We start from the raw sequence: 26,629 nt of genomic DNA, 5'->3' as shown, positions 1-26,629 counted from the left end.
TACAAGTTTTTCAGCACAAGTCTTGTTCCGGAAGTAACGGCATTCGCGGGATATTGTCTGCCTTTCTGTGGGACGAGACTCTGTGTCCGCAATTACTCGCCAGACTGGAGGATCCTAGCTGTCTTGATGAAACCTGGGTTATGATTGGGTGTTCAAGGAGGTACTAAACTTATACCATCCCAAATAGGAAACATGTTTGAAGAGTGTTTGTCACACTGTATGCCTTATATGGAGGGTCACCAACCACTGGAGTAGGGTGTTGAGCTGGAACTTTAGATATAAAAGAAGGCAGAAATCCGCCGTTTTTGTGAATCAACCATCACCATTCTTCTTTATCATTCTCGTACGAACAAAAAAAATGACAGGCGAACTCGTCCTCCTCACGGGCGGCACTGGCTTCCTCGGATATGCCATCCTCGTCGACCTCCTCAAGAGCGGCTACAGAGTCCGCGCTGCCGCTCGTTCACAGTCAAAGGTGGACAAGGTGCTGGCAGCTCCCTCGATTTCTGCCCTCGCTCCCTCCTCAGATCAGTTGACCTTTGTTATGGTTCCCGACATGACAGCCCCTGGCGCGTACGACGATGCTGTCCAGGGAGTCGACTTGATCGTCCATGTGGCCGCACCTCTCCCCTCAGGCGAGGCCTCCAGAGACAGCCCCGGAGATGCGTTTTTCAAAGCCTCAGTGGAGGGAAACCTGGCCATTCTCAAGTCAGCCCACGAAAAGGGCAAGACAGTCAGACGCATCGTCATGACCAGCTCCACAGTGGCCATTGCCCCAGCAGACGTCTATGTCACGGACACTAAAGAACGAGAGATTCTGCGTGGACCTGATAACCGTGTAGTCTTTCCACCACCGCCGTATGACTCTGAGCTTCGGGCGTACGGCGCGAGCAAGGCGGCAGCCCTTAATGCCGCCGAGGCTTTCGTGAGAGACAACACCACAAACTTTGACTTGATCTCCATCATGCCATCCTGGATCTTTGGAAAGGACGAGCTCTTCACCAACACCCAGGACATTCGTACCGATTCTACCAAGGTCCTCATCAACGGTTTGTTGACGGGCAACCAGGGCGTCCCTGCAGTCGGGAACGTCGTTCTCTGCGCAGATGTAGCTCGGGCACACGTCAGGGCGCTGGACACAGACATCAAAGGCAATCAGTCGTTTGTCCTCAGCACCGAGGTGAAATGGGAAGATACCATTCCAATTGCCAAGAAGCATTTCCCTGGCGCGTTTGCATCTGGTCTCTTTAAGGAGGGGAGTCCGCAGCCGACTCTTCCAATCAGTTGGGACTCTAGCAAGGTGTGTGTGAAAAGCCTTGAGAATATCTGGGCAATTACTTACGATATTAACAGACTCGAGATGTTCTCGGTATCGAGCTAGCCACGTACGAGGACATGGTGAAAGAAGTGGTTAGTCAGTATCTGGAGCTGGCTGAGAGGGAGGAGAAGTAGGATGCACCAGTTCTCGCGTACAATTGCAAGATTTGTTTCACTGCTGTCGCTCAAAGGAGATATTGGTAGATGCAAAGTGCACAGTCTCTAAAGTGTCCCATTACTGCATGGATTAGCAAGGAACCAAGCAAGGATTAGAATACATGGTCATCTTAGTGTCCTCTCCCTCATACCCTACTGAACTCTGCACCACCTCCTGTCCCCTGCTTGCCTGTTCTGTTACTATCTATCCCAGCCCCTACAAAATTTTCAGAGTGATGGATAATCTCTGTTCTAACCCCAATTCGACCGTCGGATGCGACAAGCACTTCCTCGCTGCTATTGTCATCCAACCGACTATTGATTCGGTTCTCAAACTCGATCTTGGTTGTGGTGGAGGGCGTAGTGCGATCTCGGCTCATTGGGCCAAGAGGCATTGGCTTGAAGCCGGAGAGCTTATCGCTGGACATTCCCGAACTACCGAGCAGGCGAGGAGCGTATCGTTTCGCAATGGCTTTGTATGAGGGGATTGAGGCGGCGAGGATGCCGATGTTGGTTTCGATGACGGACCAGTACATGGCGCCTGCAATGACCCAGGTTGGATCGTCGGAGCTGAGCATCGGGGGGATATATGTGATTCGGATGATGGAGGAGACGCAAGCACTGAATAGTATTGATGTTAGCTAATGTCTCGGGCCATTGGACACTACGCAAGGTACTTACAAAAGTCCCAGACCTAAAATTATGGCCAGACTAATCTTCTGCCGTCTAGACACCCGGAGCTTGATGATCAGGGGAATCGGTAGCGTGTATGTAAGTACATCCGTCATAATGTTGACAGCTGCGTTGGCCAGGTAAAAGGCATTGATGTCGACACATTTCTTATCTTTGGGAAGAACTGTGACGTCGTATGCCCCACGAATAGGAGAACATTGAAAGATGCAAGCCAGCACATTTGCGCCAGCCTGACAGCCAACGACGCCGACCATGACAAGAGCAACCTTTCGCAGCTTTGGATCACCTAGTCGCATGTAGAGAGCCAGGACTGAGATCTTGATGAAGCCTAGGCAAGCGTTGTAGAAGATGGAGGACAACCAGACGATCTGGGAGTAGTCAATCATGTTCTGGGTCCCTCGTTTCTCGATGTCGACGTAGTGGCTACCGAGGCCATGTTGTACGGCTAGTCATGGTTAGGAGAAACAGTTGGACTGGAACTTGACATACTACTTACAGGCAATAGTGCAGGCGATGAATGACCACGATAACAGCTGTCGTTAGGTCAGTTCTGAGATAGTGGCCTCGTTGATGAGGTTCTTCTTACCACTCCCACGCATATTAAATCTACAAAATGTCAATATTGATTGAGACTAAATGAGAGGGATAAGGAAGTGGTACTCACAGTCGTCAGCTCCCAGAGATCTGACGATAAAGGCCCGGGCCCAAATACGCAGGACAATAGCGAAAAAGGATATTACGGCAAAGATGATGGCAACCGAATTAACGACAGGACCTTGACTTTCAGGCATGACTGCTGGTGGAAGCAGACAAGGAATAGAATGTCGCTGTTGAGCCTCAAGCGCCGCTTGTAGAATTTCCGAAGGGGAGTTAAATAGAGCCGGACGACTTTTGAGATGCCATGGGGAGGCTATGCAGCTCTATGGAGACGAGCAGTTGTTCTTCATCTGCAGCATGCAAGATCGTCTTCACTCAGACTGGCATGACACTCCCGCTCTTGGCTCTTGTTGGACACCAACCGTCTATGTCGCTCGTCTCCGACAGCCCCATCGAGCAACCGTTGGGTTTTCTCAACGGCCAAGAAATTACCGTTTCAGCTGGGCCGATCAATTCAGCGATCCTGTCCGTAACGCCGACGGGAACTGTGAGGCATGTGGATGAGATTTTGGCTGAAAAGAATTCCATGCCTGTGATCGTCAGGGGAAGCACCAATGCATTACCTGGCGGACTCAGCCAACATGAAATGCAACCAACACGACGTATCATGAAGTGGCCAGTGCCAGTGGGTCATCAACGACTCTGCGTTGGTTTTTATTCCTCGGTTAAGGTTGGAATTGTCCAAGGTCGCCCCCGTGCAGATCGAGGCGAGCAAGATTCTTGTTGCAGGGGACGGAAGACCGGTTAGAACCCGCGGCTGGTGGACGAAAAACTCCGACATGTGCCAACACGACGTTGTATCGCCCCAGTAAAATTTCCTTCAGTTCCACAATGGCCAAGAAGGCAATGGCATCTGAGGGACAGTCTACTCATTTGAGTTAAAAAAAAAAAAAAAAAAAAACCATGGGTATTTTACAAAGCAAGCTGATGCTGTGAAAATGAAGTTTCTATTCAATGTTCAAGCAGACCAGCTGTAGGGACGTGCTTGGACGACATCTTATCTGTCCAAGCTTGTGAAAATCGTAGATCTGTGGAGTCGCAAAAGATCTGCACTTATATGGGTTCCATGCCAGGGTACCCTCTAACCCCCTCCGGCTAAAATACGAGACTGGTAACCCAGGGGGCACAGGTAGTTACAGACTGTTGGCAGACCAGTGTTGTTGTCTGTATAATGCTACGACATGGCAGGCATAACCATGCAGTCCAGCGCCCAAGGTACCCAGCATTTCTCGTTGGGCTTGAACAGCATCTCCGCCAGGTGAGGCTGCTCCTGTCGCCACCTATCAGGGAATTGTCGTAGGAAATGAAGATCAGGCAGACAAGGGGCAGGCGGAGAACAGTACGTCCGGCTTCAAGAGAACTAAAAGTGGTTCGCGGAACTCGAGAACCTACGCATAATCGTTCCAGTGCCGAGGTTGAGATATCTTGGAGTCCACTGACCTGCATCGTGTTCATATGCAGACTAAGTTACATACTACTGCTACAAGAACCATACCATATACTAGGCATTTCTATAACAAACAAGCCAAGTTTTCTACTGCGTGCGCATCATCACAAGCAGCTTGTTTTTATTAACGCAGATTGTCCTGTGGAGAAATTGAGGATCCATGACCAACACGCAAGCCTTGCGTTGCAGTGAAACGGTCGAAGATCCTTCCGATGTGCAACTCTCCCCACTTTACCGCAGACGGCACATCAATCATGGACAATTTGAGATCTTGGTCTTCAACGGATCCATGTACAGTGGGTAATGCCGAGGGATGTTCCCGGTGCCCCGACATAGTTGGATCTACAACCAACGCAACCCGCCATCGCCTACCGCATGAGGAACTTCTGTGCACTCTGACGGGATCAGTTACCTCTTGAAGAGTTTCCTCCGCGGCAATTGCATTGGATCTTCGCTTTCAAAGATGCGAACCCTCGCAATCGACCGACTCGGATAATATGGGCTAAAGAGATGGGTGTTTGAGCCCCGGCAATGCCTGTGCCTGTCCCTGCGTCTGGGTTACATATGATAACCTTCTGCACTCCCAAGTGGCCCGGCTTACAATTTCCTTTCAAGCAATTGGTGCCCTGCAGCTCATCACCATCTCTCATAATGGCTGTGTTGAGCTTCGCCAACCTCGCCCTCTTGGGCGTTGGTTACGTCGTCTTGAGTTTTGCTTACCAGATTATTAAGTATCGTTTTTTTCACCCCCTCGCCAAATACCCCGGCAACTTCTGGGGCAGTGTGACGAGGTTATGGATCACTTATCACAACGTGAAGGCCGATGAATGTGCGACGTTTCAAAAGCTTCACCAACAGCATGGTATGAAGATGTGACAACAGCAGAGCGAGCACTATCTCACGTACTATCCAGGACCCGTCATCAGAATTACACCGACGATGCTCCTCGTGAGCGATGCAACAAAGCTCCCTCAGATATACAGCCGCGGCGCGAGCAAGTCGAAGCATTACATCACGGGAAGCTTTGGAAAGGAAGAGTCCCTTTTCAACATGCAAGATGCCACCGTACATGCCAAGTACCGCAAGATCGCCGCGTCTCCCTACAGCTTTAGTAACATCAAAAGGATGGAGCCATTGATCGATATCAACATCCAAGCCTGGATGGACAAGCTACAGGAAACGTTTGCCTCGACACAAAAGCAGTTCGACTTTGCGCCATGGGCCGTGTACATGGCGTACGATATCATTTCAGAAGTTGGTTTTGGGGCTCCTTTTGGCTTTGTTGAGGCAGGTAAGGATGTCGAGGGTCTGATCAAGGGATTCCACGATGGCCTTACACCTTTCGGTATCATGGCTAGGCTGTATCCTTTTACCAATTGGGTCAAGGGCACTTTTTTGGGCAAGTACATGGTTGCAAGCCCTGAGCAAGATTCGGGTATTGGAACCTTGATGCGATTCCGGGACCGTTTAATCCAGCAACGGTTCAAGGACATTGAAGATGGCACCACCAGTGGTCGTATCGACCTTCTCCAAACGTGAGTTGGCCAGAAATTGCTTCGATACGAAATTAACTCTTGGGTATGTAGGTTCATCGACGCGAGGGACGAAAAAGGTGAACCCCTGGATATTAACTACATCAAGGCCGAAATTTTGCTTGTTCTTCTTGCTGGAGCAGACACCACCGGGACCGCATTCCAAGCCATGATGGTGCACATCTTGAGCAACCCTTGCGTGTACGAGAAGCTCCTGGCTGAACTTGACGAGGCAACCCGCGCCAACAAACTATCCGACATGCCCCAGTACGAAGAAGTCCTAGCTCACTGCCCCTACTACATCGCCTGCGTCAAAGAAAGCATGCGTCTAAACCCCTCAGCACCAAACATATTTCCTCGTCTTGCGCCAAAGGGAGGCCTAGAACTATACGGAGAGTTTATCCCCGAGGGCACGGAACTGACCTGCAACCCATGGCTTGTGCATCGTGACCCCAACATCTATGGTGAAGATGCTCAAGTGTTTAGGCCTGAGCGGTGGCTAGATGAGGAAAAGGCCAAGATCTTCAACAAGTATAGCATGGGATTTGGGTATGGAGCGCGGGTTTGCCTCGGACAGGATATTGCGCGGATGGAGCTGTACAAGGCACCGCTGCAATTTTTCAGGACTTTCAAATTCGAACTGGCAGATACCAAGAAGCCAGGCACATATGTGGTAAAGGGCGGGGTGAGCTATTTCGAGGACATGTACATCAAGATCCAGAGGCGAGAGGAGCTAGGTCGGACGGCTTGAGAGCTATCTAATGCTTGAAAGCTCAGAGATGAATCTTGGGCAGTAAATGTGATTCCATTCCTACAAACTTGCTTGTGCCGGTATTGGATTCTGATACCGTTATGTATTAATGATTGTGTTTTTGCTGATGTTGCTAATGACTTCTTAACATCATTGCAGACAAAAAAAAAGACGAGCTTGTGCTGCTTAGTAGCTGGTCTGTCGCTGAACTTAACATGAGCTGTTGATGACCTATCCTTCCAAACTCTTCGAGTCCAAGCCCTTTCAGCTATCTCTTATGCAGACAAGAACCAAGATTCATGCAAGGCCAGAGTAGCCCAATGGTAGGGAGTCCTCCGTGTCCCATCCCTTCCACTCTTGAGTTCCAGAATCATCTTTTACAGCGCGCCAGCCAAGTCTACAACACCACCAGCCGTCTACGGATCACAGCGTGTCAGTGGGCAGTTGTCATAAAGAGTGATGTTGATTCTTTTTAGCCTGAGGTGTTCCTAGAGGCCTCTGTCAGACCCTGTTCCGACCCATTTTGATGATTCTGCACCGGGGCAGACAGCGGATGAGACACGGGTTCCGATTCCTGAACTGGAGCCCCGCTCTGTGAGAATTCCGGAAAGTCCGTGTCCTCATACAAATCGAGTGGCGGATCAGCTGGCCGCCGAATCCCACTTCCGTTCACTAGCACCGGCTGGGCTAGGGGTACGACACAATGTGTCATCTCGGCCCCGTCGCTGAACATTTGCTCCGTCTCAATGCCTTCCCACCCTGTGTAGATGGTTTCGTGAGATAGAACAAGCCCCCCGTGATGGCTCCTAACAGCAGCCTCACCAGCGGGCAGATCACTGCCGCTACCAGACCTTTGCCGGTATTCAGAGTTCTCATCCGGATCGAATTCAGGCTCACACAGGTAGACGAACTTGCTTAGGCCGGTCTGGGACTTATATTTGGCCACACCTATGAAGCCCAGGAACCAAAGGGTCGAGAATGCCAGTACGCACCACGAAATGACCGGCACCGCCCACCAGGCGAGTGATGTCTGGTAGCGCTTTGATGGCGGGATCCAGCCCGTGATGATTGGGTAGATATTCCCAACGAGATAGAGGCAACCGCAAGAGATACTCAACTTCGGATTCACCGACCCCCGAGTCATCTGGGCCCAAGTTCTCTGCACGGGCTCCTGATTCGGGACTTTATTGTATCGACGCGTCAGGGCTGGTTGCGTTGTCGGGGGACCGCGGAAATGCAGAATCAGGATGCCGAGGGCAAGGAAGATGCCGAACCATGCCGATGTCAAATAAGCAATAAGCCCAGAAAGAACCGAGTAGGCATTGCTTGCCGTGGTGTTGAGCGTGGCCAGGATGAGGACGATGCAGCTGGCAAAGTGGAGGACGAGGGCGCCGACAGGCGTCTTCTCTCGGTGGTTGGAAGGGTTGAGAAACTTGAAGAAGCGGCCGCGTGGTTTCCGATTACCAGCGACCTTCTGTGTATCATACCCTTGAGGCTCAAGGACGCCCTGATGCCCGTTCCCCGTGTGCTGGTTCTTCGTTTTGCGCTCTCCTCCTTCAAGCCACATGAGGAACTTGCCAAGACTGACGTCTCTGTTACTCGCGAAAAAGCTCGTCAAAGGGAGAAAGCCCTGCTTGGCAATCTCTTGCTTCATTCGTGCCGCCGTGTATGTCATGACGACAATATTACCGAATGATGAGATGGCTAGGAATGCGTTGACGGCGCGCTTGATTTCGTAGCCCTTCGGGCCTTCGGGATCAGCGTCGAAGATGATGTAGAAAAACGCCTGTGCTACGTTGTTATTCTCCTGGACATCTGCCGGGACGATTATCATCTGTGATGGACATGAGTTAGTCGAGGATGCCATGAAGAATTTAGAGACAGCCAGTCTAGAGGTCTTACATAGCAGATGTTGACGGCCATATACAATGCCGACACCAAGCCAACACCCCACCACATGGATCGAGGATAAGTCTTCCGCGGGTGCTTGATCTCTCCCAGAACCTTTGACCAGAGTTAGGAATCTGTCGGGGAGAACACAAGTTGTAATCCACTCACATAATTTGGCTGGTCGAACCCTGAAAAGGCAAAGACTGGTTCCATAAGTTGGGGGTGTCCCTTGCGCGTAGACAAACTCTACTACTTACTTATAGATAGGAATGCCTGTGCATAGGCCTTGCCCCCGCTCGAGGAGTTTGTTGTACTAGTTCCCCCGTTCGAAGAGTTTGTTGTACTAGTTGAGTTGCTCATGTCGATCTCTGGGATCCCTCTCACCCCCGACGGCCCACCAGCAACCGCCCAAGTGGCAATGATCATGAAAATCAGCATCAAGACCTTTATAAAGGCAAGGAGATTGTTGAGCAGGATGCCACCACGACGAGAGAAGGCGTGAATCAAGCATGGAAATATCGCAATGACGATGGCGATGCCGCGAATCATGCCTTCGTTGAGCTTACCAACGTCCTTTGCTGGATTCGCAGCCTCCACGAGACGCAGCGCGCAATTGATACAATTGCCGGCCATGTTTCCAATGCAAATGAAGCTGATGCCATACAGGACACCGCTGAGCATCACTATTCCCTTCTTGTATCGCGGCCATGGGAAAACGTATTGGAGATAATGGAGGTCGCCTCCCGATCGCGGGACCGACTGCTCGACGCCGTCGATGACATATCGCGGTACGTTCAGCCCATACTCGACGTAGACGTGAGCTCCGGCCAGAGCATAGATGCAGCCGCAGAGCCAGAAGAGGATTGCGATGCCCGGGCTCCGGACACCCAGCATCACCGTCATTGGGCTATCGAAGATTCCGGTCCCTGCTCAGCAGTTTCTTATCAGCATTGCCCTTGAAAAGTACTTTGATGTCGGTCAAGAACGACATAGTAACATACCTATCATTCGGTTTATCACTAGGCACATGACGTCGATGTAAGTAAGGCGAAAGGGCTCCGTTGGAGCCTCAGTGACGAAGCTGTTTTTGTCGATTGGCATACCTCTCAACCCCCGTAGGAGAGCTCCATCATTGGGGTTGTCCTCGTTTGGAGGCTGAGGGGAGCGGCCGCTATGCTCGCCAGGCTGTGTGGCATCCATGGTCGGTCAAATTGGGGAGGGCTTCAGCCAGGGGAAGAGAGAGGGGCGACTTGAGCATTCAAGCTGAATCCGACAGGACCTTTTTCAGGCTGCCAAAATATATAGGACAATTTCTCGAGGGGACACGTCATATAATAAATACTGAAAATGATCCGAACAGCCCAAATGAGGGGCGTACCATAGAGCTCTAGTCAGGCTGGGGATGTGTCTGAAAGTCCTGTCCAGCGAGGGAACGGTTGAGACTCTCAGAAAAATAACTTTCAGTCTTGGCAACGCCACCAGTTGCCTTGTTTTCACTGCGAGGCTTGCTGCGCCTGCAAGGAGTGGATAGTCTGCGTGTCTGCCTCTTCGGTGAGAGAATATCGCGTAGGAGCGAGGTTGCACACCTGGCGCAGCTGAACAGAGACCTGCATGAGGCTTTCGATAGTCTACCAGATACATCGTCGGCCAGCCCTCACAGCAGCATTTCAAAAGTCTTGCCTGAAGAGGTTTGCATTCCCATCATGCAGCCACCACTCTTGGTATCTCACTCAGAGAGGCATCTGCTGTTTGCCTCGCCCTTGACCGCGCCCCGTTGCGGCTCTTACGAACTAAACTCTTGGTACATTAACAGGTACTCGACCTCTCCCCACCTCCTCACCATTGATTCCACCTACAAACTCCCACAGGAAGGATTGACTACCCTGCTCCTCTTGTGGCTATTGAGTAACCATGGCTGGTGTTATTCAGCTTGGCGACGCAATCAAGTTTGCTGAGCTTGCCTGGATCGTCTGGGAATATGGATGGGCAAGAGAGCACAACGCAGGTCAGTTTGCAGTTTCTCTCTATTGCCAGCCTTCTCCCAAGCTGTTGTCTCTGTTATCGGGCCTGTGCCTATCTATGGCACTAGCGCTCGTCGCGTCCTAAGGGCCGAGCCGGCCATGGATTTCTTCCTATTTCCTCATCGTTGAAGCAGCTGACGCCGACAAGGTGAAAACTATCGCGATTTTGGCTCCGATGTCCTCATACTTCACAAAAGCCTAGCGGAGCTTGAGAAAGCCGTCAGCAGAGCTCAGGAGTCGCTCCGTAATCTTGGGGCAGGGGACACTGACAGCCTAGGTGGTGACCGGGAGAGCCTATTGCAAATCGTTGGAGATTACAATGCCACTTTGAACGAATGCCATCAGCTCCTCAGGGACAATAGACGTTACGCCGAGACAACGGGTCCTATCAGAAACATTGATTGGAACCTCAACATTATGCCTCAGGTGGAACATCTGAGAAGTCGGATCCAGATGCACACATCTCGCATCCAGCATGTTCTGAAGCCCTTCCAGATGTGAGATTGCCCACCTGCTAAATCTCGCGAACCTATGATGAGAATTCTGGTTCTTTTACTAACTCACTCTGTCTCCACAGCGACCTGGTCACCAACATCCACAAAGACTTGACTCGGAGGTTCCGGGCCATGCACAAGGATGTACGAGAGATCAAGTGGACCATGAATTCTTTACTCAGACTCCAAAATCCCGACCTCGCAAGCAAAACCGAGCAAGAACCTAAGAGAGAGCTTTTCTTTGTCGAAATATCAGACTCGTTGTTGCCCAGGTTGGAGAACATGCTGGAGAGGCGTCAGTCTCTGAGGTTGCCCGAGATGGCTGATTGTTTTCTCATCCACCTAAGAAGGGCTACACTGCAACCTCAGCTCGACCCAAACAGCTTCGCCAGGCGCGCATCGGTGCCTAAATACTTACCGTTTGCTAAATGCCAGCTACTAATGAATAGGATGAAGGAGCTTGATGAGCTGCGGAACCCGCGGTGGACGTCACATTGGCCTGGGTATATCAGAAGTCTTGAGGAAGTAAGACTACTATACACCCTCGTGTATGCTCAAATAATTGATGCTAACCACATTGTAGGAGTTGTCCGAAGAGTACTCCCGGGTTCGGAGTCAAATAATCGTCCCTAGCACTTCCATTTACAAAGATGGGATGCTCGCCTTTTGGCCAGAAGACGAATCCCGGACGACGGTGGCACCGATAGCGCCGGTGGTGGGATATGCCTGTTTGTTTCAAGGGTAAGCTCTCGCTAATTTCGTCTCTGCACTGATGCCGACCTGATGCCGCAGGTCTTTGGCGACTCTGTCGCCTAACATAAGTCGGCGCGAGGTACAACTACTGCGACGGGACTCAGATGGCCGTTTCAGAATTCTCGAGACGTTCGAGTCAAACACCCTACCACCAAGAAAGGATTTCAAGGTGCTTGACTTTGACCTCCGCTCCGCTGTCCTCATTCCATTGTATGCCGACCCAATGGACCGCAGCATGGCAACTCGGTCACTGGAGATCATAATCGAAGCGAATAAATCACCGCACCACTACGTCTTCCTTTGTTTGCAAGATGTTCTGGCATTCCAAGCGGCTATAACAGGTTTCAAGGTTGTGGACGGCTACATGGAGTGAGTCTTCTCTTTCCTATTACCTAGGTGCTCAAGATATGGATACCTGACATAGCTAACTCGCCCAGACCTCGTGCAATAGCAAAGTTCATCATACGTGGCAAAGAACCCTTCGAGAACGTAACTATACAACTGTGGATACCGAGAGGGTGGACAGATACTGATGACTCGGCGACGAATACACCAGCCGACGGCCCGATAGGTCGGACCTCTGGCTATAGTTCGTCTACGCCGTCACTTGTGGGGTGGAATTGGAATCGTTATGGCCCAAATCCCGTGCCAGAGATATCGCATACTATGCCCATCCCTCGCGTTCGAACCTCTCCTCTGACAAATGGTTCACCTAATACGGCCCATTCCCCCACAGGGGCAACCATAACCACACCTGATCGATCTCCCCAGTCAGAACATCAAAGCCGCTCCTACAGCATTTCTTCATATCGGTCTACCACCACAAACTCCTCTAGTATGAGCCACAGCAGCCTAGGCTCTGAACACAATGTCACCGTTAGGCTAGAGGGTAGTAGCATTAGCACGAGCTACGGCACAATCCGTACACCTCCTCGCAGCCCGCTTCTGGTACTGTTCACTAGGCCTAAAGACCCTGAGTCCAGGCGGTCCATCGTGGCCATCACGCTCGACAAGTGGACGAAGCCTCAAATGCATCGATGCAAATGTCTACAGTCACCGGAATGCCCTATCACGGCTCTGGAGACCAGCAGCGGCGGGCCGATAGACGCCCGGAGGTTCGACGGCGACAAGTGGGACCTTCTACAGCTCGTGGCGTCGCGAGGCGGCGAGGAGGTTAGACCTGTTCGCGTCAGCATCTGGTTCCCCGCCCCGGATCTGCGAAAGAAGTTTGGTGGCGGGCCTTGTCAGTGTTCCAAGGAGACAGAGGGCGAGCTCGAGGCTTGCCACCTGCAAGGGCACCAGGGTCTCTTGGGGGTGGTGAGGGATTTCCACCGGAGGCTGCTGATACAATATTACCAGCAGACTGACAACCGGGTGGACGTGGTGAATCGTCCCCCACGTGGGTGATTAGTTTGGGCGCACTTTTCAGGCTGAGATGGCGCTTAGGGAACTGGCATGATATGAAACGGTCAAGTAGATAATGATTCTTTTTGCTTGGAGAACTGGTGAATACCTGGTTGATAGCTCCTTGTAGACAACCGTGCAAGAGGGCACAGCGAATAAGCTACCGACTCTGAACCAACCCAGAACACCACCGCCCGTCTGACCGGGTTAGACATCGACGACACTATGACCTGGAACATGCTGGAAAATCCTACTGTGAACGTGGGCGTGCCACTTTAACCACGACTTGGGGCTATCGTTACAGGTGGCGGACGTTCTAACGCCAGCGGTTCGCTGTTTTGCGCGACGTTACATAGCTGCGACGGTTGAGACGGGGTGCGGACTGCAGCTATTCGGAAAGCCATGGAGCAAGCCACAGCCGCTGGTGACTCGGGATAAGGTGAGCTTCGTGGACCAGAGTGCAGCGGATCTGTTACTGCGAGGACGAAATTACGAAACTCTTGCAACAGATGAATGGTCAGTTTGGAGATGGTAAATAGATTAACCTTTCTCGGTTCTCTTCTTTTAGAGCGATATCGAACTAGCGGGTAGAGTTCGATTTGTAATCTACCGCCCTCCGCCTTGCAAGCTTCCTCATGAGACAATCCTACCTCAACTCTCAAAGCGATTGCCGACATACTCGAATCTAGATCAACAGTGAATCTGTCATCCCTTTCATCTCGCTTAATATACACCCATGGCAAGGAAAAGCGATGCCACCCAGGCATCCCAATATGCACGCAACCAAACTGGTTCAGGTGAGCTAAACCCCCAAACACCATCGTCCATTGCTTTACTTATACCAGCTCTACAGTTGGCCAATTCCAGTTCATTACTATCCAAAACCCAGATCATGCCAAGGACCGCTCAGTGAGGCGCCTAGCCCGGTCTCATGCCGTCGCTCGAGGCATCGAGAAGAAACGAAAGCTCGAACAAAAATCAGGACACAATTTCCGTATAGTCTCGATACCGGATGATGCTGATCGACCCTCCAAGAAAATCGAACAGGAGAAAGTCCTGGGCTGGATACCGAGTTCCCTGTTGACGCCCCAGGCCAGCCCATTTCAGACGCTTACAGCTGAATCACCCAAGCTCCAAACATTGCTCAGCAACCGTAAGATTCTTCACATGCCTCAAAATTACTCAGCATGGACTAATACTACGTGGCCCAGGCAAATCTCAGAAATCTACAGAGCCCGTTTTTAGCGTTTCAGACGAGCTTGTCCTCCAAAGTCTGGGCTCAACTCTCCGAAAAGGCCTTGACGACGATGCTCTTTTGAATGCCGTCATGCTGACATTCGCATTTGCTGTCAGCTCCGGAAGCATTGATAAAGAGTGCCTGGACTACCAGAGTGATGCATTGAGTTCCATTCGTCAAAGCATGAGTTCTCCAGAACGAGCTACTTCAGAATCGACACTTGGAGCTATCCTTCTGCTCGCCGGCATAGATGTGCGTGCCACTTTCTTAGCAAATATTTCATTTCCAGTAAGCTGATTTGATACATGATGCAGGCTCGTCTTGGAATGCCTCGTCAAGTCCAACTTCATATGGGTGCGATTCGTCAGCTCCTTGACGTGTGTCAAACAAAAGGTGTATACTTGAGCGACGGCATCAAACGTGCCATATTCTGGTGAGTAGCATGCAGATTTTCTTTATAGTTCATTCTCATACAACTCTTTTTAGGCAGGACTTGAATTCCTCCGTCATGACAGGGTCGAAACGCGTTGTTGATCACACAACATTTTCCGAACTCCATTGGGCACGGGATCCGTTCACTCCAAACTTTTACATCCTACCACCTGGATTTCAAGCCCTATCTCATATGTTTGAAAAAGAGTTTATTGAGATTCTCAAGGACGTCCACGGCTTGAAATGCATCCGAGACAATTCTCGCATTGGCAGAGGTGATGTGGTAGGAATGGCACGCATTGATAACCACCAGGCATCCATTCAGTCGAGGCTGGCAGGTATACAAACCCACTCTCCAATCTCTGAGTGCTGTCGATTAGCAGCATATCTATGTTCAACCTCGCTGCGCTGCAAAATCTGGCCCGCCTCAACCATTCCCGTAAGCTTCATTGTTTCCCACATCTGATCTGCAACAGGTTAGGCTGACTTTGCATGGTAGTCACACCTTTCATCACAACTACTCTACAAATTGCAGGAAGTCATTGATGACCCCGTGTGGGATGACTGCCCTGATTTTCTCGCTTGGCTTTTGCACATTGGTGGTGCTTTTGCCCTCCCCGGCGCAATACGATCTAGTTACTTGGTGTTGCTACGATCTGAGAACAACACCAGACTAAGAGGTTTGTATAAATCGTGGCCGGAACTGCTTCAAATAGTGAACCAGTTCATTTGGTCAGAGATAGCATTCGCGTTACCTGTAAAGAAATTCTGGGAAGACAGTTCTAGTTAGGCTATTTAAACACGGAACATCTAGAGATAATAGTAATGGGAGTCATAGCCTATTTATGACAAGACATGGTATGACTACCAACTTTCCAAACTCCCTTTTTCCCTTACCGAAGCTTCCGGATACAGAGTATGGATCCAACTCCATAGACGAACATTGGCGCGTTTGGAAGCTGATTACACGAGCTTGCTCGTCAAGTACGCAAGCTTCTCAAGGAGATAAGGTCTCAACAGAAGGCGAGCAGGCCATCTCCCTTGCATCATGCTCATGGGTTCTGACTGCGCTTACAAATAATCATGGATCTTGGGACAAACACTAACAGGCCGGTTCTCCACCAGCAGAATGTTCAGTGGTCAAGTCGTCGAGGCGAACTTCAGGGACCCCAGTCAGCATCAGCCGCTTACCCTGATTGGAGACATCTCCGTCCCGTTTTAGGAAATATCTCGTCTCCTTCTTGGGAAACATCTCTGCTCCATATTAGGAAGCATCTCGACTACTTGTTAGAAGCCATGTCTGTCTTGACCGATAACTTCATTGATGGCGCAATCATTGAAAACACTTATAAATACTTGGACAGCCTCCATGTCTAGAAATCTACATCCTCATCTTTTCCTCGTACAGAACAAGCAACATTCAGAAATCCTTCATTATGTCTCAATCACGTCTCTTCAAGCCCCTCAAGATCGGCGATATAGAAGTCAAGCATCGCATCGGCATGGCTCCTCTCACTCGTCTCCGGGCTACTCATGACCGAGTACCAACTCCCCTGATGAAAGATTACTACGGACAAAGAGCTGCCGTACCTGGCACCTTGATCATTGCCGAAGGAACCTTTATCGCGGCAAACTGCGGCGGCTTTGTCCACGGACCAGGCATCTGGCGCGAGGACCAAGTTGCTGCTTGGAAAGGCATCACCGACGAAGTCCACAGCAAGGGGTCCTTCATCTACTGTCAACTCTTCGCCATGGGCCGTGCTGGAGATGCCGAAGTGGCCAAGAAGGAAGGGTTCGCTATCAAGGCACCAAGTGCTATCCCGATAGAACCAGGTGCTGCTGTACCAGAGGCCATGACTCTCGATGAAATCAAACAGACGGTCAAGGACTTTGTCGAGGCTGCAAAGAATGCCATTCGCGCTGGATTTGATGGTGTTGAGATCCACGGTGCCAATGGCTACCTCCTCGACCAGTTTATTCAGGACACCGCCAACCAACGAAACGACGAATACGGCGGAAGCATCGACAACAGATCTCGTCTTCTTATCGAAGTCATCGAGGCCGTTTCCGACACCATCGGCCCCGAGCGAGTCGGGCTCCGTCTAAGTCCCTGGAGTACCTTCCAAGGCATGAGGATGCAAGATCCAATTCCCCAATTCACCGACATCATCAAAAAGACCAGTCCGTATGGCATCGCCTATCTCCACATCGTGGAATCTCGCATATCTGGCAGCGAGGACTCCAACGGGCAAGAAGGACTAGACTTTACATACAATAACTGGAACGGACCTCTTCTTGTTGCTGGAGGGTATACACCAGAGGAGGCAAGGAAGTTGGTGGACGAGAAGTATCCAGAAAAAGACATCGTTGCCATCTTTGGTCGATATTTTCTGTCGAACCCCGATCTTGTGTACAGGATCAAAGAGGGTCTGGAGCTCAACCGCTACGAGAGAAAGTCCTTCTATGTTTATGAGTCACCGGTGGGCTACTCGGACTATCCTTTTAGCAAGGAGTGGCTGGCAGTTGAACAGTGAGGGAGATAGGCTAGGCCCATGAGGCTTAGAATAGGTAGACAAGAGTTAGTGATAGGGAAACACTTTAGACATTGATACATGCACTTCATTATTTAAATATGAACCGTCCTTCTATAGCCTCCATCCCTAAACCAACAAATATCATCAGCGAACAAAATGTCAAAGAAATCAGCCACAAATCAGACTGCTATCCATCTTCACCATTTATTATCGCAATTCCCCCATGATGTGACCATCGGAGTCAACTGACGCCTCCTTGTCCTTGCGGGCCGATGCAAGATCATCAACGTAACAAATCAAGAAAACAACCATGACCGCCGCCATCAGCAACGCATCAAACACATACAAGAATACCTCATGAGAGATTAAATATCCATCGTTTCCCTGCAGGTATTCGATAACACGAAAGATACTTCGCACCAATATCAGTCCACTGGTCAGGTAAAGGACCCCGAGGTGTCTCTTCCAGGGAATGTCGCCGTGAGAAGCAACAGGTGTTAGGTTCGTTCGGATTTTGGAGTGAAATAGCGCGGTAGACACAACAAAGAGACCAAAGATTCCGATCTGTACAAACAGGCCAGCGACAATAACCTTCTCGCCGAGATGATATAGATCGACCGTCTTGCCGGATGCCAAGGCGCCTCCGCTTGCTTGTAAGGTGAAGGACAGGACGTCTCCCGCAACAAAGATTTTTGTGACCCAATTGACGGGTATAAAAAACAAGTGTTGGGCGTCGAGTGTTCGAATGAGTCGGCCGAGGATCATGTAGATGGAGGCAGCGTACAAGGCGGGTGCCACAAGAATCAGGACCGCTTGGGTCACGAAGCCACCAACGGACTCCTTATCATAGTGACCCCAGATTCTTCCAGCATAGCCAATCGTTTGAACTGTTCAAGCACCTTGTCAGTAAAAAGCGAAACCTAGCAAACGTCGATTTATGTGACTTACACACGCCTCCAATCGTGAAGGGGATGAAATAGGTAGCCCGAGCCTGACGAAGGCGAACGGTATGGATAGCGGTGAGAATGGCAAATATGATGACAGCATGAATCGCAGCGGGCAGTGATGGGGTGTATCGATAAAGCTCGAAGTCGTTGTCTGTATCGGCAGAATCTCTAGAGTTGAGCATGGCAGGCGAGTCTAGAAAGCTTCTCAGGTAGGACAAAAGGAAGTGAAGGAATAAAAATAAGGTGATGACTTGGTTTGATGAAGAAACGTTTCTCTGTTGGGTAGGTAATATTCTTTATATAACAGTGAACTTCGCAGCAAAATCAATACCATGCAATGATTTGATATCCGTCGTATAGCTACGAGAACGAAAAGATGCAAGTCGTCAAATCAGGACCTCAGAAACGACTCCACCCCTTGACGCGTTTCACCGAAGAAGCCGCAGGGGCGTATCGAAAAGGGCTGAGCACACAGGCTGTTGCGCTTATTGCTAGCGCTGATTGTGTTGGGTTTTCAGGGCGTATAGCGTATCATCCGATGTGATACGCAATTATTAGAGGCCTCTACGCTGCAGCAGGGCTGTGCAACGACAAATGTTCGAGCTTACGAACTCGAGGCGTATCTAAACGAGTTTGTCCGAACTCTCTCCCTTAATCATTCGTCTTTTACAACTCGGGTTTCACTTCAAGAACAAAGCTGGAAGATGGATCATATTACAGAACTGCGATCTATCAGCGCAAACTCGCGAGTCGCTAAACCGCTTCTGCTTCCAGTATCGCAAAAGCCAAGAGCTCCACGGCGTTCACATAGGAAAACCAGAGCAGGTTGCCAGACGTGCAAAAGGAGAAAAGTCAAGGTTCGGAAAGAATTAGTAACCAACGCTTTTGTAAACATCTAACAGAGAGCAGTGCGATGAACAAAGCCCATCATGCGCCAACTGCATCAAACGAGGCCACAAGTGCGAGTTTCTCACTGAACGCTTAAACTCCAAACATGCAGCACCAGCAGCCCCTTTATCACTCAACATGCTTGATCTCCAACCCATGCATAACTTTACCAACTCAACATATGCCACGTTCTCCCGTCACCAGGTCATACGTTCTTTCTGGAAAGGACCCCTCGTTGCCATGGCGCTGCAATGTGACTATTTGATGCGTGCCCTTCTTGCGACTTCGGCGCTTCATATGACCCACAACATGCCAGAAGAGAAGGAATTTTACGTGTCGACAGCTTTGACATATCATCGCGCCGCGTCTCGCGAAGCTGTAGTTCTCCTTGCCGATATCAAAAAAAGAATCCGCAGAGGAGCTATTCATGTTCTCCATCCTCACCATTGTTATCGGTAAGACCCTGTTTGAAAGCTTTTATTCCACAGCTAACCCTCCTAGCATTAAGCAGTCATCGAGAAAATGCCAAAGGCAACCCATTTTTTGCGGACGGTGACTTTCCCGAATGGCCTTTTCTTATCCAAGGCACCAAGTCTCTTCTCGTTTTGCCAGATATAAACCTTCGTGAGGGTAGGCTTAGTCCTTTACTTGCAGCGAGGGTGCAGAGTCACCAATACAAGACTTTCAAGGCCGGCTCCAACGATGCATCATCGTCCATGATGAAAGCGCTAGATGACCTAGGGGATCTGATCGGGCTGAACACGAAAGACGAGGACACGGTGAAAATCTACAAAAGAACGATTTCTTACCTACGGGACTTGTCCAAGATGCTTGATGCAGCGGAAGTGGAAATTTCCGAGGTGTTTGGTTGGATCTACGCCATGGCAGATGATTTCCTACCCTTGTTAAGAGCGTCAAAGTATGAGACTGTTGCAATATTTGCGTTTGTCTGTGTCTTTTTAAAAAGACTCGAGATGCATTGGTGGATGGGCAATTGGGGTGAACAGCTCCTTCGGAAAGCAGAAGGCGTTTTGGATAATGAGCATAAGTTGTGGATAGCCTGGCCGATGGAGGAGCTAGGGATGCACAGGTGATACCACGGCACGGAGCAAGATGAGGGTGTATTATCAACAACATTTCCGTATAAGCTCGTGCTTATTGCTTGGGCAACTACCGCGGGTCTAAGCTCAAGGTGGGTTTTGCATGACGATAATGAATCGGGACCGTAGCCGACGTTTCCGCCATAATTATCTCTATGCCCATTGGACTCGATTTCTGGGGCATTGAAGCATGAAAATGCAGACCAATAGCAGGCAAGGCCTGGCTTCGGATCAAAGGTGTTCTCTGTTCTTGATTCTCACAGAACTCCATCGTTACCCAGTTGCCAGCCCGATCAACTCTATTAGGTATTGAGCTACCCCTCACTGTGAAGGGGGAGCCCCACTAGATGACGTAGTTGTCGTTGAGCTGGGTGAACATAATCAGTGTACTCGAGAATAACACATTGAGATGAAGCAGAAAGATGCAAAACTATTAAAGACAATTAAAATCCTACTTGACCTCTTTTAATTGCTGCTGCATCTTCCAAGTTTGTGTGTAAGTGCGAGTCGACGCGATTGTCTGGATTGTCTGACTGCAGGCGGCGACCTTGCTGGGGTTGTGGTCTGATTTGTATGTGGCGCGTACCCTACAGGGCAACGCCAACCTTATTCAACTCACCCGACATCGTACCATAAAAAGAAGAAAGTCTTTAGCTGGTGATAGATTCATAATCTCTATTCTTTGGAACCGATTACAGTTGCTATCTTGTTGAATTTGGTTGACCAAAGAATGATATATCACATTTTGCCCCAATTTGTGTGGGTTGTGGGTTTAGGGTTTGAGGCTCAACAGTTGTCTAGCCTGTCAGAAGCAAGAGCAGAACTACATTCAGAGCTTCTAACAACAGCACAGCATTGTCAACTTCCCTATTCTTACATACTACATGCGACAGTAATAAACGGACCGTCATTCAATCCTTGATGTACACCAAGGTTTTCGTTTGCGAGATTTATCCTCATCGTTGGCCCGGACCAACCGTTCTGTCAAGATTAGGGATGCAGGCCCCGACTTAGGTGAATGATAAGGCTGGTGACATCACTTGATCCGCCAATTACGGCAAGGCAAAGTCAAGAGGGCATGTGATACTCGACGGAGCCAATGGCAACCGACCTCCAAGCCAACCAAGACACAAGGAACAACACGGGTGCTTCGATGGATCAAATGACCTGAAACAGCGTCAATTATGTATCAGACACTGATTCAAAGCGTCGGGCACGAGGACATTGGGAATGGCCGATGGAAGTGGCTGGGACATGGCCTGATACGCTTAGTGGGCTGATGACGGGTACTGTACAGGCGCGGATTGACTGATGTGGGGCACGGAGCGGAAAATTGAATGATGCCGATTTCACTTGGGTTCCCATTTCCCGAGGCTTGGTGTCCACGCGACTAAACTCTCTCCCCATCAAGCTTCCCTTTTGTGCATGATCTCGGGCTGCGCGAGATCCTATTCGACCCAATGGGGGAAACTCTACCACTGCTGCGAGGGGACATTTCCCTGGAGGAGGCTCTCGAGGAGGATCTCGACATCATCCGCGAACTCGCCTACCCCGAGAAGCGACGAGAATTCTCGCTTCACCTCAACAATGAGCGCGACCAGATTGCCGAGGTCGTGTCCCGACACTTGAACCTGCGACAATCCGACTTTAGCCTTGGAGATTCCAATGAATGGATACATGGCTCCTTCAATGCCTGCATCCCCGTCCACATCGAGGAGGACGCGCGGGGTTCGTCTCTGCCCGCGCAGGCCCTTGTCCGCATCCCCCTCCCCTACAAGGTCGGCGAGGACTTCAACCCGGGCAACGTCGACGAAAAGGTCCGCTCCGAGGCCGCTACATACATCTGGATGCAGAAGAACTGCCCTGAAGTACCGATTCCTCGACTTTTTGGCTTCGGCTTCCCCGGAACACGATCGGTACGCTCCACCTGTCAATTGAGGCCCCCCACGTGCGGTCAAGGCTAACTAGATGCCCAAGTTCACCTCGATCGAGACTGCGTCCTTCTACCACCGATTCATGTGGTTGCCTCGCCGCTTCGTCGCTTGGATCTTTGGTCGTGGTGAGCTGAGCCGATACGTTATCAACAACCGCAGCACCCTTCCCGACCTGGGGTACCTCGTCATCGAGCATATCGACAATGGCACTCTTCTGTCGGAGGATTGGGCTGCCGGCCACGGCAATGATGAAAAGAGGGCCAATCTCTTTGGCAACCTCTCCCGCATCATGCTCCGCCTCGCTAAGCTCCCTCTGCCTAAGATTGGTTCTTGGACCATGGACGATAACGGTGAGCTGAAGCTAGCCAACCGACCCCTCACCCCCCTCCTCCACCAGCAAGAGAACGCCGAGATCCCTACCGACATCCCCCGTGATCGCACCTACACCTCCGTTGAGTCCTACTACCTCGACCTTATCGCCTGCCAGGATAACCGTATTCGACACCAGCCCAACTCGGTCCACGACCAAGGTGACGGTGAACAACAGCTGGCGGCCCTCACCGGACTGAGGGCCCTGCTGCCCAAGTTTGCGGATAGGAAGCACCGCGAGGGACCTTTTGTTCTCTCGCTAACCGACCTGCACCGAAGCAACATCTTTGTCGACGAGGATTGGAACATTACTGGCATTATCGACCTTGAGTGGGCGTGTTCGCGACCCGTTGAGATGGCTGGCCCACCTGTTTGGCTCTCTGGCCGCACCCTCGAGGAGATTACCTTCCACTCGGAGGAGTACGGCAAGTTCCACGAGGAATTTGTTGATGCTCTTGAGAGGGAGGAGCTGGACCAGGGTGAATCGACTGACAATGCTGAGCTGATGCGCGAGAGCTGGGAGACACGCAAGTTCTGGTACTCGCAGGCTCTCGACTCTCCAAACACACTGCTCGCTCTCTTTGTGGATCATATCCAGCCTCGATTCGCCAAGCTTAGCAGTGCCCAGTGGGACGAGTTTAGCCACATGCTGATGCGATTATGGGACGTGGACAGCCAGGGCTTCATCTCCAACAAGGTTGTTGAGCAGGAGAAGTACCTCGACCACCTGCGCAGGGTGTTTACCGAAAAGCTGGATGAGGATGATGATGACGATGACGAATTCTAGATGGTAGGAAACCTCTTGGATATGTAGGTGGCTGGGCTGCCAAGGTTGAATGAAATCTCTTGTCCAACTTCATATCGACGGTCAAGAGGATGGAAGGAAACATAGCTTGAAGCACCTGGTCCAAAGGGCACCAGTGATGGTCTTTTATAGCAAGTAGCATGAACAAATGATAAGATGTTTAACGCTCTTTGGAGAAGCATTGACTTGAGTGTAACCGTCTCATCATCCTTGTAGGTTACACGGCATGTGCATAATTACGAGACTGGATGACGGCCAGTTCATCCGACGCAGGTACCTAATCAGACCACATGATTGAGGCTCATGTTAATGACATCAAGATTGATTCGGATAGCCAGGCACCAAACTCGGCAATCTCTGAAATCTAGGCACAAATTGCATTCAGCCTTGTGGAGTTGCCGTTATCGCCACTTTGGTATCTTGTGGAGATGACAAGGATATCAGACTGCGCAGATGGGAAATATCATCCTCCAACGCTGATCTTGCTCTGTAAGACACCGCCCAGCTGACACAGCACAGCCCTGCTCTCATCCTTCCATGCCGGGGTCTGTCGGGTGAGGCCTTTGGCCCCCAGGAGCTGGGCTGCAGGTGAGGTATTATTAGCTCCATGATTGGTGGCCTGGTTTTGATATTGTTAGAGCTACAATTCGGCATAAATCCTACGGATGGAGGTATAAAGAGGTCTTTCGGAATCAGGCTGTGAGGAAAAGCACGAGCCTGTCCTCTTTCTTTAATCCCCTCATTGTGCAAAATTGAAGCCATGACGACAGCTGTCCCTACAAACATCAACCCATGGTCCGTCTCGGCCCCCTACGAGAACTACACCTACGATCTCCAAAATGTCATTTCGCGCAAGTGGGTCGACAGTCCTAATATCCGAGGTACTCTCGATATCCTGCAGAGCTGTGTTTTGACGCTTGTTGCATGCATCTACACTGCGTTGCACCTCGATGTCCCGACAAAGACAAAGTGGCATCTGCGCCAGAGATTGTTTTGTACATGGCTGCGGATCAGTTGGCTGAGACTTGGAAGCTCAAAAAGGAGCTGAGGAAGTTGAGGGAGACACAGGCGAATCCTCCAAAGGACGTATGTATTCCTGTTTTATCTTTCGGTTTCGGATACTGACATGCTCTAGTTTGACATTGACCTCACATATGCCTTTTTTATCGTCATGGGAGGTGTCCGGATCGACGTCAAGGACCTGCTCTCCTGGCCGGACATTGGTGACTCGTCACGGTGGGGAGTTGGTTCTCTTCCTCGCGAGGACGTGGAAGGCCGCGAAACGACAGTCCGTGTGAGCGGCACAACGGTTCTTTGGCCTGCAAGTCAAGGTCATTGGGTCAAGATCCCTCGGGCCAAGATCACAGACAAGAGCAAAGCAGATACTTTCCAAAAGATTCTTGTTCTTATACAAGTTTCCTGGATAGTTATGCGATGTATTCCTCGTTGGATTTATAACTTGCCTTTGACCCTCTTGGAGGTTCATACGATGGCTCATGTCGTATGTGCGATGATTCTCTACGGCTTTTGGTTCAAGGCATGTCTGAACCTCTCTGATAATACGATCATGGGCTAACCCGGGATATAAACCCCTCAACGTCCAAGACCCCGAGGTCATTAGACCTGACGTTGAGGGGTTCGAAGGTGAAATTGCACTACTTCTTCAACGCTAGTTCTATACTACTATCTCGGCAAACCTGGCTCTTTTTGACCCTAGAGAAGTGCTCCCCGACGACTCCGATATGCCCCTACGATAGGTTGAGCTAAACCCTGGGGAAAAAATGTCCCTAGGCGATGTTCTCCCTAATGGACTAGCGCTCTACACCGTACCCGATGCCCGTGATGAAGATGCCCCCGAAGACACCCTTGCTGTTCTCCCCGAACAAGACCCGGATCTCGAGACACTGATAACATACGAGTTTAAAAACCGTTGGGAAGCCATCTTGAACACTTTTCCCTACCAAAGCAACTTTGGCATGATGAAATGCACCGAATTTATCGACGAGGCCAGCAAGACCAACGACGGCAACGATATTTCATGTGGAAGCTCCGCAGCATGCCATTTAGCGAAGGCAAGAGAAATCTCGACATTGACTTTACCACATTCAGTGGGATGTCAGCCAACCTAGGACATCAACGAAGAGCTCGGAGATTTCTTTTCTTGGTACGGCGGTCTTTTGGGTCTCGCAGTGTTGTTGTCAACTTGAATGGTACTTGATCGAGTTGAAACATCTCCTTGGCCATGCTTGCTATCTATCTAACGGAGCATCTATTACATTGCTTACATACTCCTGTTCATCTATTCCTTGCTCTCTGCTCCCTCCGCCCACTCATCATCACCTCTCTTCCACGTCTTCAAAAACGTCTCCGCCAATGGCTTCCAAACCCTCCACGGCAACTCATGACCAACGTCCTCAAACAAGACATATTCAGCCTTTTCAATCTCCCTTGCCAAAGTCTCTCCATGCTCCACACCAAAGATCTGATCATTGGCAGCCTGAATCACAGTAGCCGGACACTTAATTTCGTTCAATGGCTTGATTCCAGGCCAGTGACCGAAAGATGCGGCACCGTGGTTTGCATGCTTGCTGTACAGCGTGCCTCCGCGCATGTCTCTGTCCACGACCCGGGCGATCCCAGCTTCGAACCGCTGTCTCTCCTCTGGTGAGGGTTCTTTAGTTGTGAGGCCGTTGTAAAGGATGATTCCGTTTCTGATGTGTGTGTCCCTCCCGTCTCCGAAGCCGGCGATTGTTGGTTGGAGTCCAAGGTTGAGTACGTCTTTGACCGGCAGTTGCTCGCTTGGGCCGGGAGATGTGTACAGCAAAGTCAGGCTCCTGACCTGTTGGGGTCTGCGCGCGGCAACCAGGGTTGCGATACCTCCTCCCATACTGGCCCCGACGACGTGGAATCCCTTCTCGTTCAGGCCAAGATGGTTGGCTAGACCCTCGACATCGTCCGCCATGTCTAATATGGTGTACCCCCCAGGAACGGGAAACTCGGTCGAAAGACCCGTGTCTCGATGGTCATATCGAATAATAAAGTGTCGACTGACCTCAGGGCTGAACAGGGGGATGAGCTTATCAGACCAGTCGAGCATAGACCCTGCATGACCCGCAATGAGAATGACGGCCGAGTCTGCAGGATCGCCAAAGGTTTGGTAGCAAATGCGGACCTTGCGCTTGCTAGGGATGTCGACGAAGAGTTCTGGAGAGGCATTCATTTTCTTGGCAGTCTTGGCAGTGGCGGCCTATGTGTTGTTGTTGGTTGT

General features: G+C 50.5%; 12 protein-coding genes across 12 annotated transcripts; 8 read left to right on the top strand and 4 right to left on the bottom strand.

The window, feature by feature from the left end:
* Window positions 1-358: 358 nt before the first annotated feature.
* NECHADRAFT_88179 (uncharacterized protein) lies at window positions 359-1,452 on the top strand (the record flags this gene model as incomplete). The annotated part of the gene is made up of 2 exons (XM_003043558.1): window positions 359-1,300; window positions 1,354-1,452. The coding sequence occupies 2 exons, from the start codon at window positions 359-361 to the stop codon at window positions 1,450-1,452; spliced, it is 1,041 nt and encodes a 346-aa protein (XP_003043604.1).
* A 167-nt stretch (window positions 1,453-1,619) lies between these two features.
* On the bottom strand, window positions 1,620-2,957 carry NECHADRAFT_54795 (uncharacterized protein; the record flags this gene model as incomplete). The annotated part of the gene is made up of 5 exons (XM_003043438.1): window positions 1,620-2,114; window positions 2,271-2,611; window positions 2,663-2,699; window positions 2,753-2,772; window positions 2,831-2,957. 5 exons carry the CDS (start codon window positions 2,955-2,957, stop codon window positions 1,620-1,622), a joined length of 1,020 nt encoding a protein of 339 aa, XP_003043484.1.
* Window positions 2,958-4,921: 1,964 nt separating this feature from the next.
* Window positions 4,922-6,553, top strand: NECHADRAFT_54819 (uncharacterized protein; the record flags this gene model as incomplete). The annotated part of the gene is made up of 3 exons (XM_003043557.1): window positions 4,922-5,132; window positions 5,184-5,805; window positions 5,857-6,553. The coding sequence occupies 3 exons, from the start codon at window positions 4,922-4,924 to the stop codon at window positions 6,551-6,553; spliced, it is 1,530 nt and encodes a 509-aa protein (XP_003043603.1).
* A 472-nt stretch (window positions 6,554-7,025) lies between these two features.
* NECHADRAFT_54897 (uncharacterized protein) lies at window positions 7,026-9,643 on the bottom strand (the record flags this gene model as incomplete). Its single annotated transcript, XM_003043437.1, has 5 exons — window positions 7,026-8,357; window positions 8,456-8,557; window positions 8,612-8,646; window positions 8,701-9,372; window positions 9,445-9,643. The coding sequence occupies 5 exons, from the start codon at window positions 9,641-9,643 to the stop codon at window positions 7,026-7,028; spliced, it is 2,340 nt and encodes a 779-aa protein (XP_003043483.1).
* A 711-nt stretch (window positions 9,644-10,354) lies between these two features.
* Window positions 10,355-13,118, top strand: NECHADRAFT_54685 (uncharacterized protein; the record flags this gene model as incomplete). Its single annotated transcript, XM_003043556.1, has 7 exons — window positions 10,355-10,448; window positions 10,613-10,961; window positions 11,042-11,230; window positions 11,408-11,483; window positions 11,542-11,699; window positions 11,829-12,080; window positions 12,149-13,118. The coding sequence occupies 7 exons, from the start codon at window positions 10,355-10,357 to the stop codon at window positions 13,116-13,118; spliced, it is 2,088 nt and encodes a 695-aa protein (XP_003043602.1).
* Window positions 13,119-13,888: 770 nt separating this feature from the next.
* On the top strand, window positions 13,889-15,574 carry NECHADRAFT_97992 (uncharacterized protein; the record flags this gene model as incomplete). The annotated part of the gene is made up of 6 exons (XM_003043555.1): window positions 13,889-13,912; window positions 13,983-14,268; window positions 14,327-14,604; window positions 14,667-14,729; window positions 14,759-15,223; window positions 15,284-15,574. 6 exons carry the CDS (start codon window positions 13,889-13,891, stop codon window positions 15,572-15,574), a joined length of 1,407 nt encoding a protein of 468 aa, XP_003043601.1.
* A 646-nt stretch (window positions 15,575-16,220) lies between these two features.
* On the top strand, window positions 16,221-17,318 carry NECHADRAFT_54988 (uncharacterized protein; the record flags this gene model as incomplete). The annotated part of the gene is made up of 1 exon (XM_003043554.1): window positions 16,221-17,318. The coding sequence occupies one exon, from the start codon at window positions 16,221-16,223 to the stop codon at window positions 17,316-17,318; it is 1,098 nt and encodes a 365-aa protein (XP_003043600.1).
* Window positions 17,319-17,525: 207 nt separating this feature from the next.
* On the bottom strand, window positions 17,526-18,447 carry NECHADRAFT_54853 (uncharacterized protein; the record flags this gene model as incomplete). The annotated part of the gene is made up of 2 exons (XM_003043436.1): window positions 17,526-18,205; window positions 18,267-18,447. 2 exons carry the CDS (start codon window positions 18,445-18,447, stop codon window positions 17,526-17,528), a joined length of 861 nt encoding a protein of 286 aa, XP_003043482.1.
* An 844-nt stretch (window positions 18,448-19,291) lies between these two features.
* NECHADRAFT_88172 (uncharacterized protein) lies at window positions 19,292-20,247 on the top strand (the record flags this gene model as incomplete). The annotated part of the gene is made up of 2 exons (XM_003043553.1): window positions 19,292-19,531; window positions 19,642-20,247. The coding sequence occupies 2 exons, from the start codon at window positions 19,292-19,294 to the stop codon at window positions 20,245-20,247; spliced, it is 846 nt and encodes a 281-aa protein (XP_003043599.1).
* Window positions 20,248-21,669: 1,422 nt separating this feature from the next.
* On the top strand, window positions 21,670-23,541 carry NECHADRAFT_73120 (uncharacterized protein). The gene is made up of 2 exons (XM_003043552.1): window positions 21,670-22,169; window positions 22,231-23,541. The coding sequence occupies exons 1-2, from the start codon at window positions 21,714-21,716 to the stop codon at window positions 23,341-23,343; spliced, it is 1,569 nt and encodes a 522-aa protein (XP_003043598.1). The 5' UTR covers window positions 21,670-21,713; the 3' UTR covers window positions 23,344-23,541.
* Window positions 23,542-24,121: 580 nt separating this feature from the next.
* Window positions 24,122-25,118, top strand: NECHADRAFT_88170 (uncharacterized protein; the record flags this gene model as incomplete). Its single annotated transcript, XM_003043551.1, has 4 exons — window positions 24,122-24,242; window positions 24,326-24,447; window positions 24,497-24,862; window positions 25,035-25,118. 4 exons carry the CDS (start codon window positions 24,122-24,124, stop codon window positions 25,116-25,118), a joined length of 693 nt encoding a protein of 230 aa, XP_003043597.1.
* A 469-nt stretch (window positions 25,119-25,587) lies between these two features.
* Window positions 25,588-26,615, bottom strand: NECHADRAFT_105719 (uncharacterized protein). Its single transcript, XM_003043435.1, has one exon. The coding sequence runs from the start codon at window positions 26,579-26,581 to the stop codon at window positions 25,661-25,663; it is 921 nt and encodes a 306-aa protein (XP_003043481.1). The 5' UTR covers window positions 26,582-26,615; the 3' UTR covers window positions 25,588-25,660.
* Between the last annotated feature and the right edge of the window lie 14 nt (window positions 26,616-26,629).

This window comes from Fusarium vanettenii (genome assembly GCF_000151355.1).
Source record: "Fusarium vanettenii 77-13-4 chromosome 13 genomic scaffold NECHAsca_28_chr13_5_0, whole genome shotgun sequence".
Lineage (NCBI taxonomy): Eukaryota > Fungi > Ascomycota > Sordariomycetes > Hypocreales > Nectriaceae > Fusarium > Fusarium vanettenii.
This window is presented reverse-complemented; position numbering and strand designations above follow the sequence as displayed.

Bases quoted from the DNA above. Each gene is read 5' to 3' on its own strand.
- NECHADRAFT_73120 (XM_003043552.1), top strand. From the start codon at position 21,714: ATGGGGGAAACTCTACCACTGCTGCGAGGGGACATTTCCCTGGAGGAG. The intron at 22,170-22,230 runs GTACGCTCCACC...TAGATGCCCAAG, and splicing joins GCTTCCCCGGAACACGATCG to TTCACCTCGATCGAGACTGC.
- NECHADRAFT_105719 (XM_003043435.1), bottom strand. From the start codon at position 26,581: ATGAATGCCTCTCCAGAACTCTTCGTCGACATCCCTAGCAAGCGCAAG.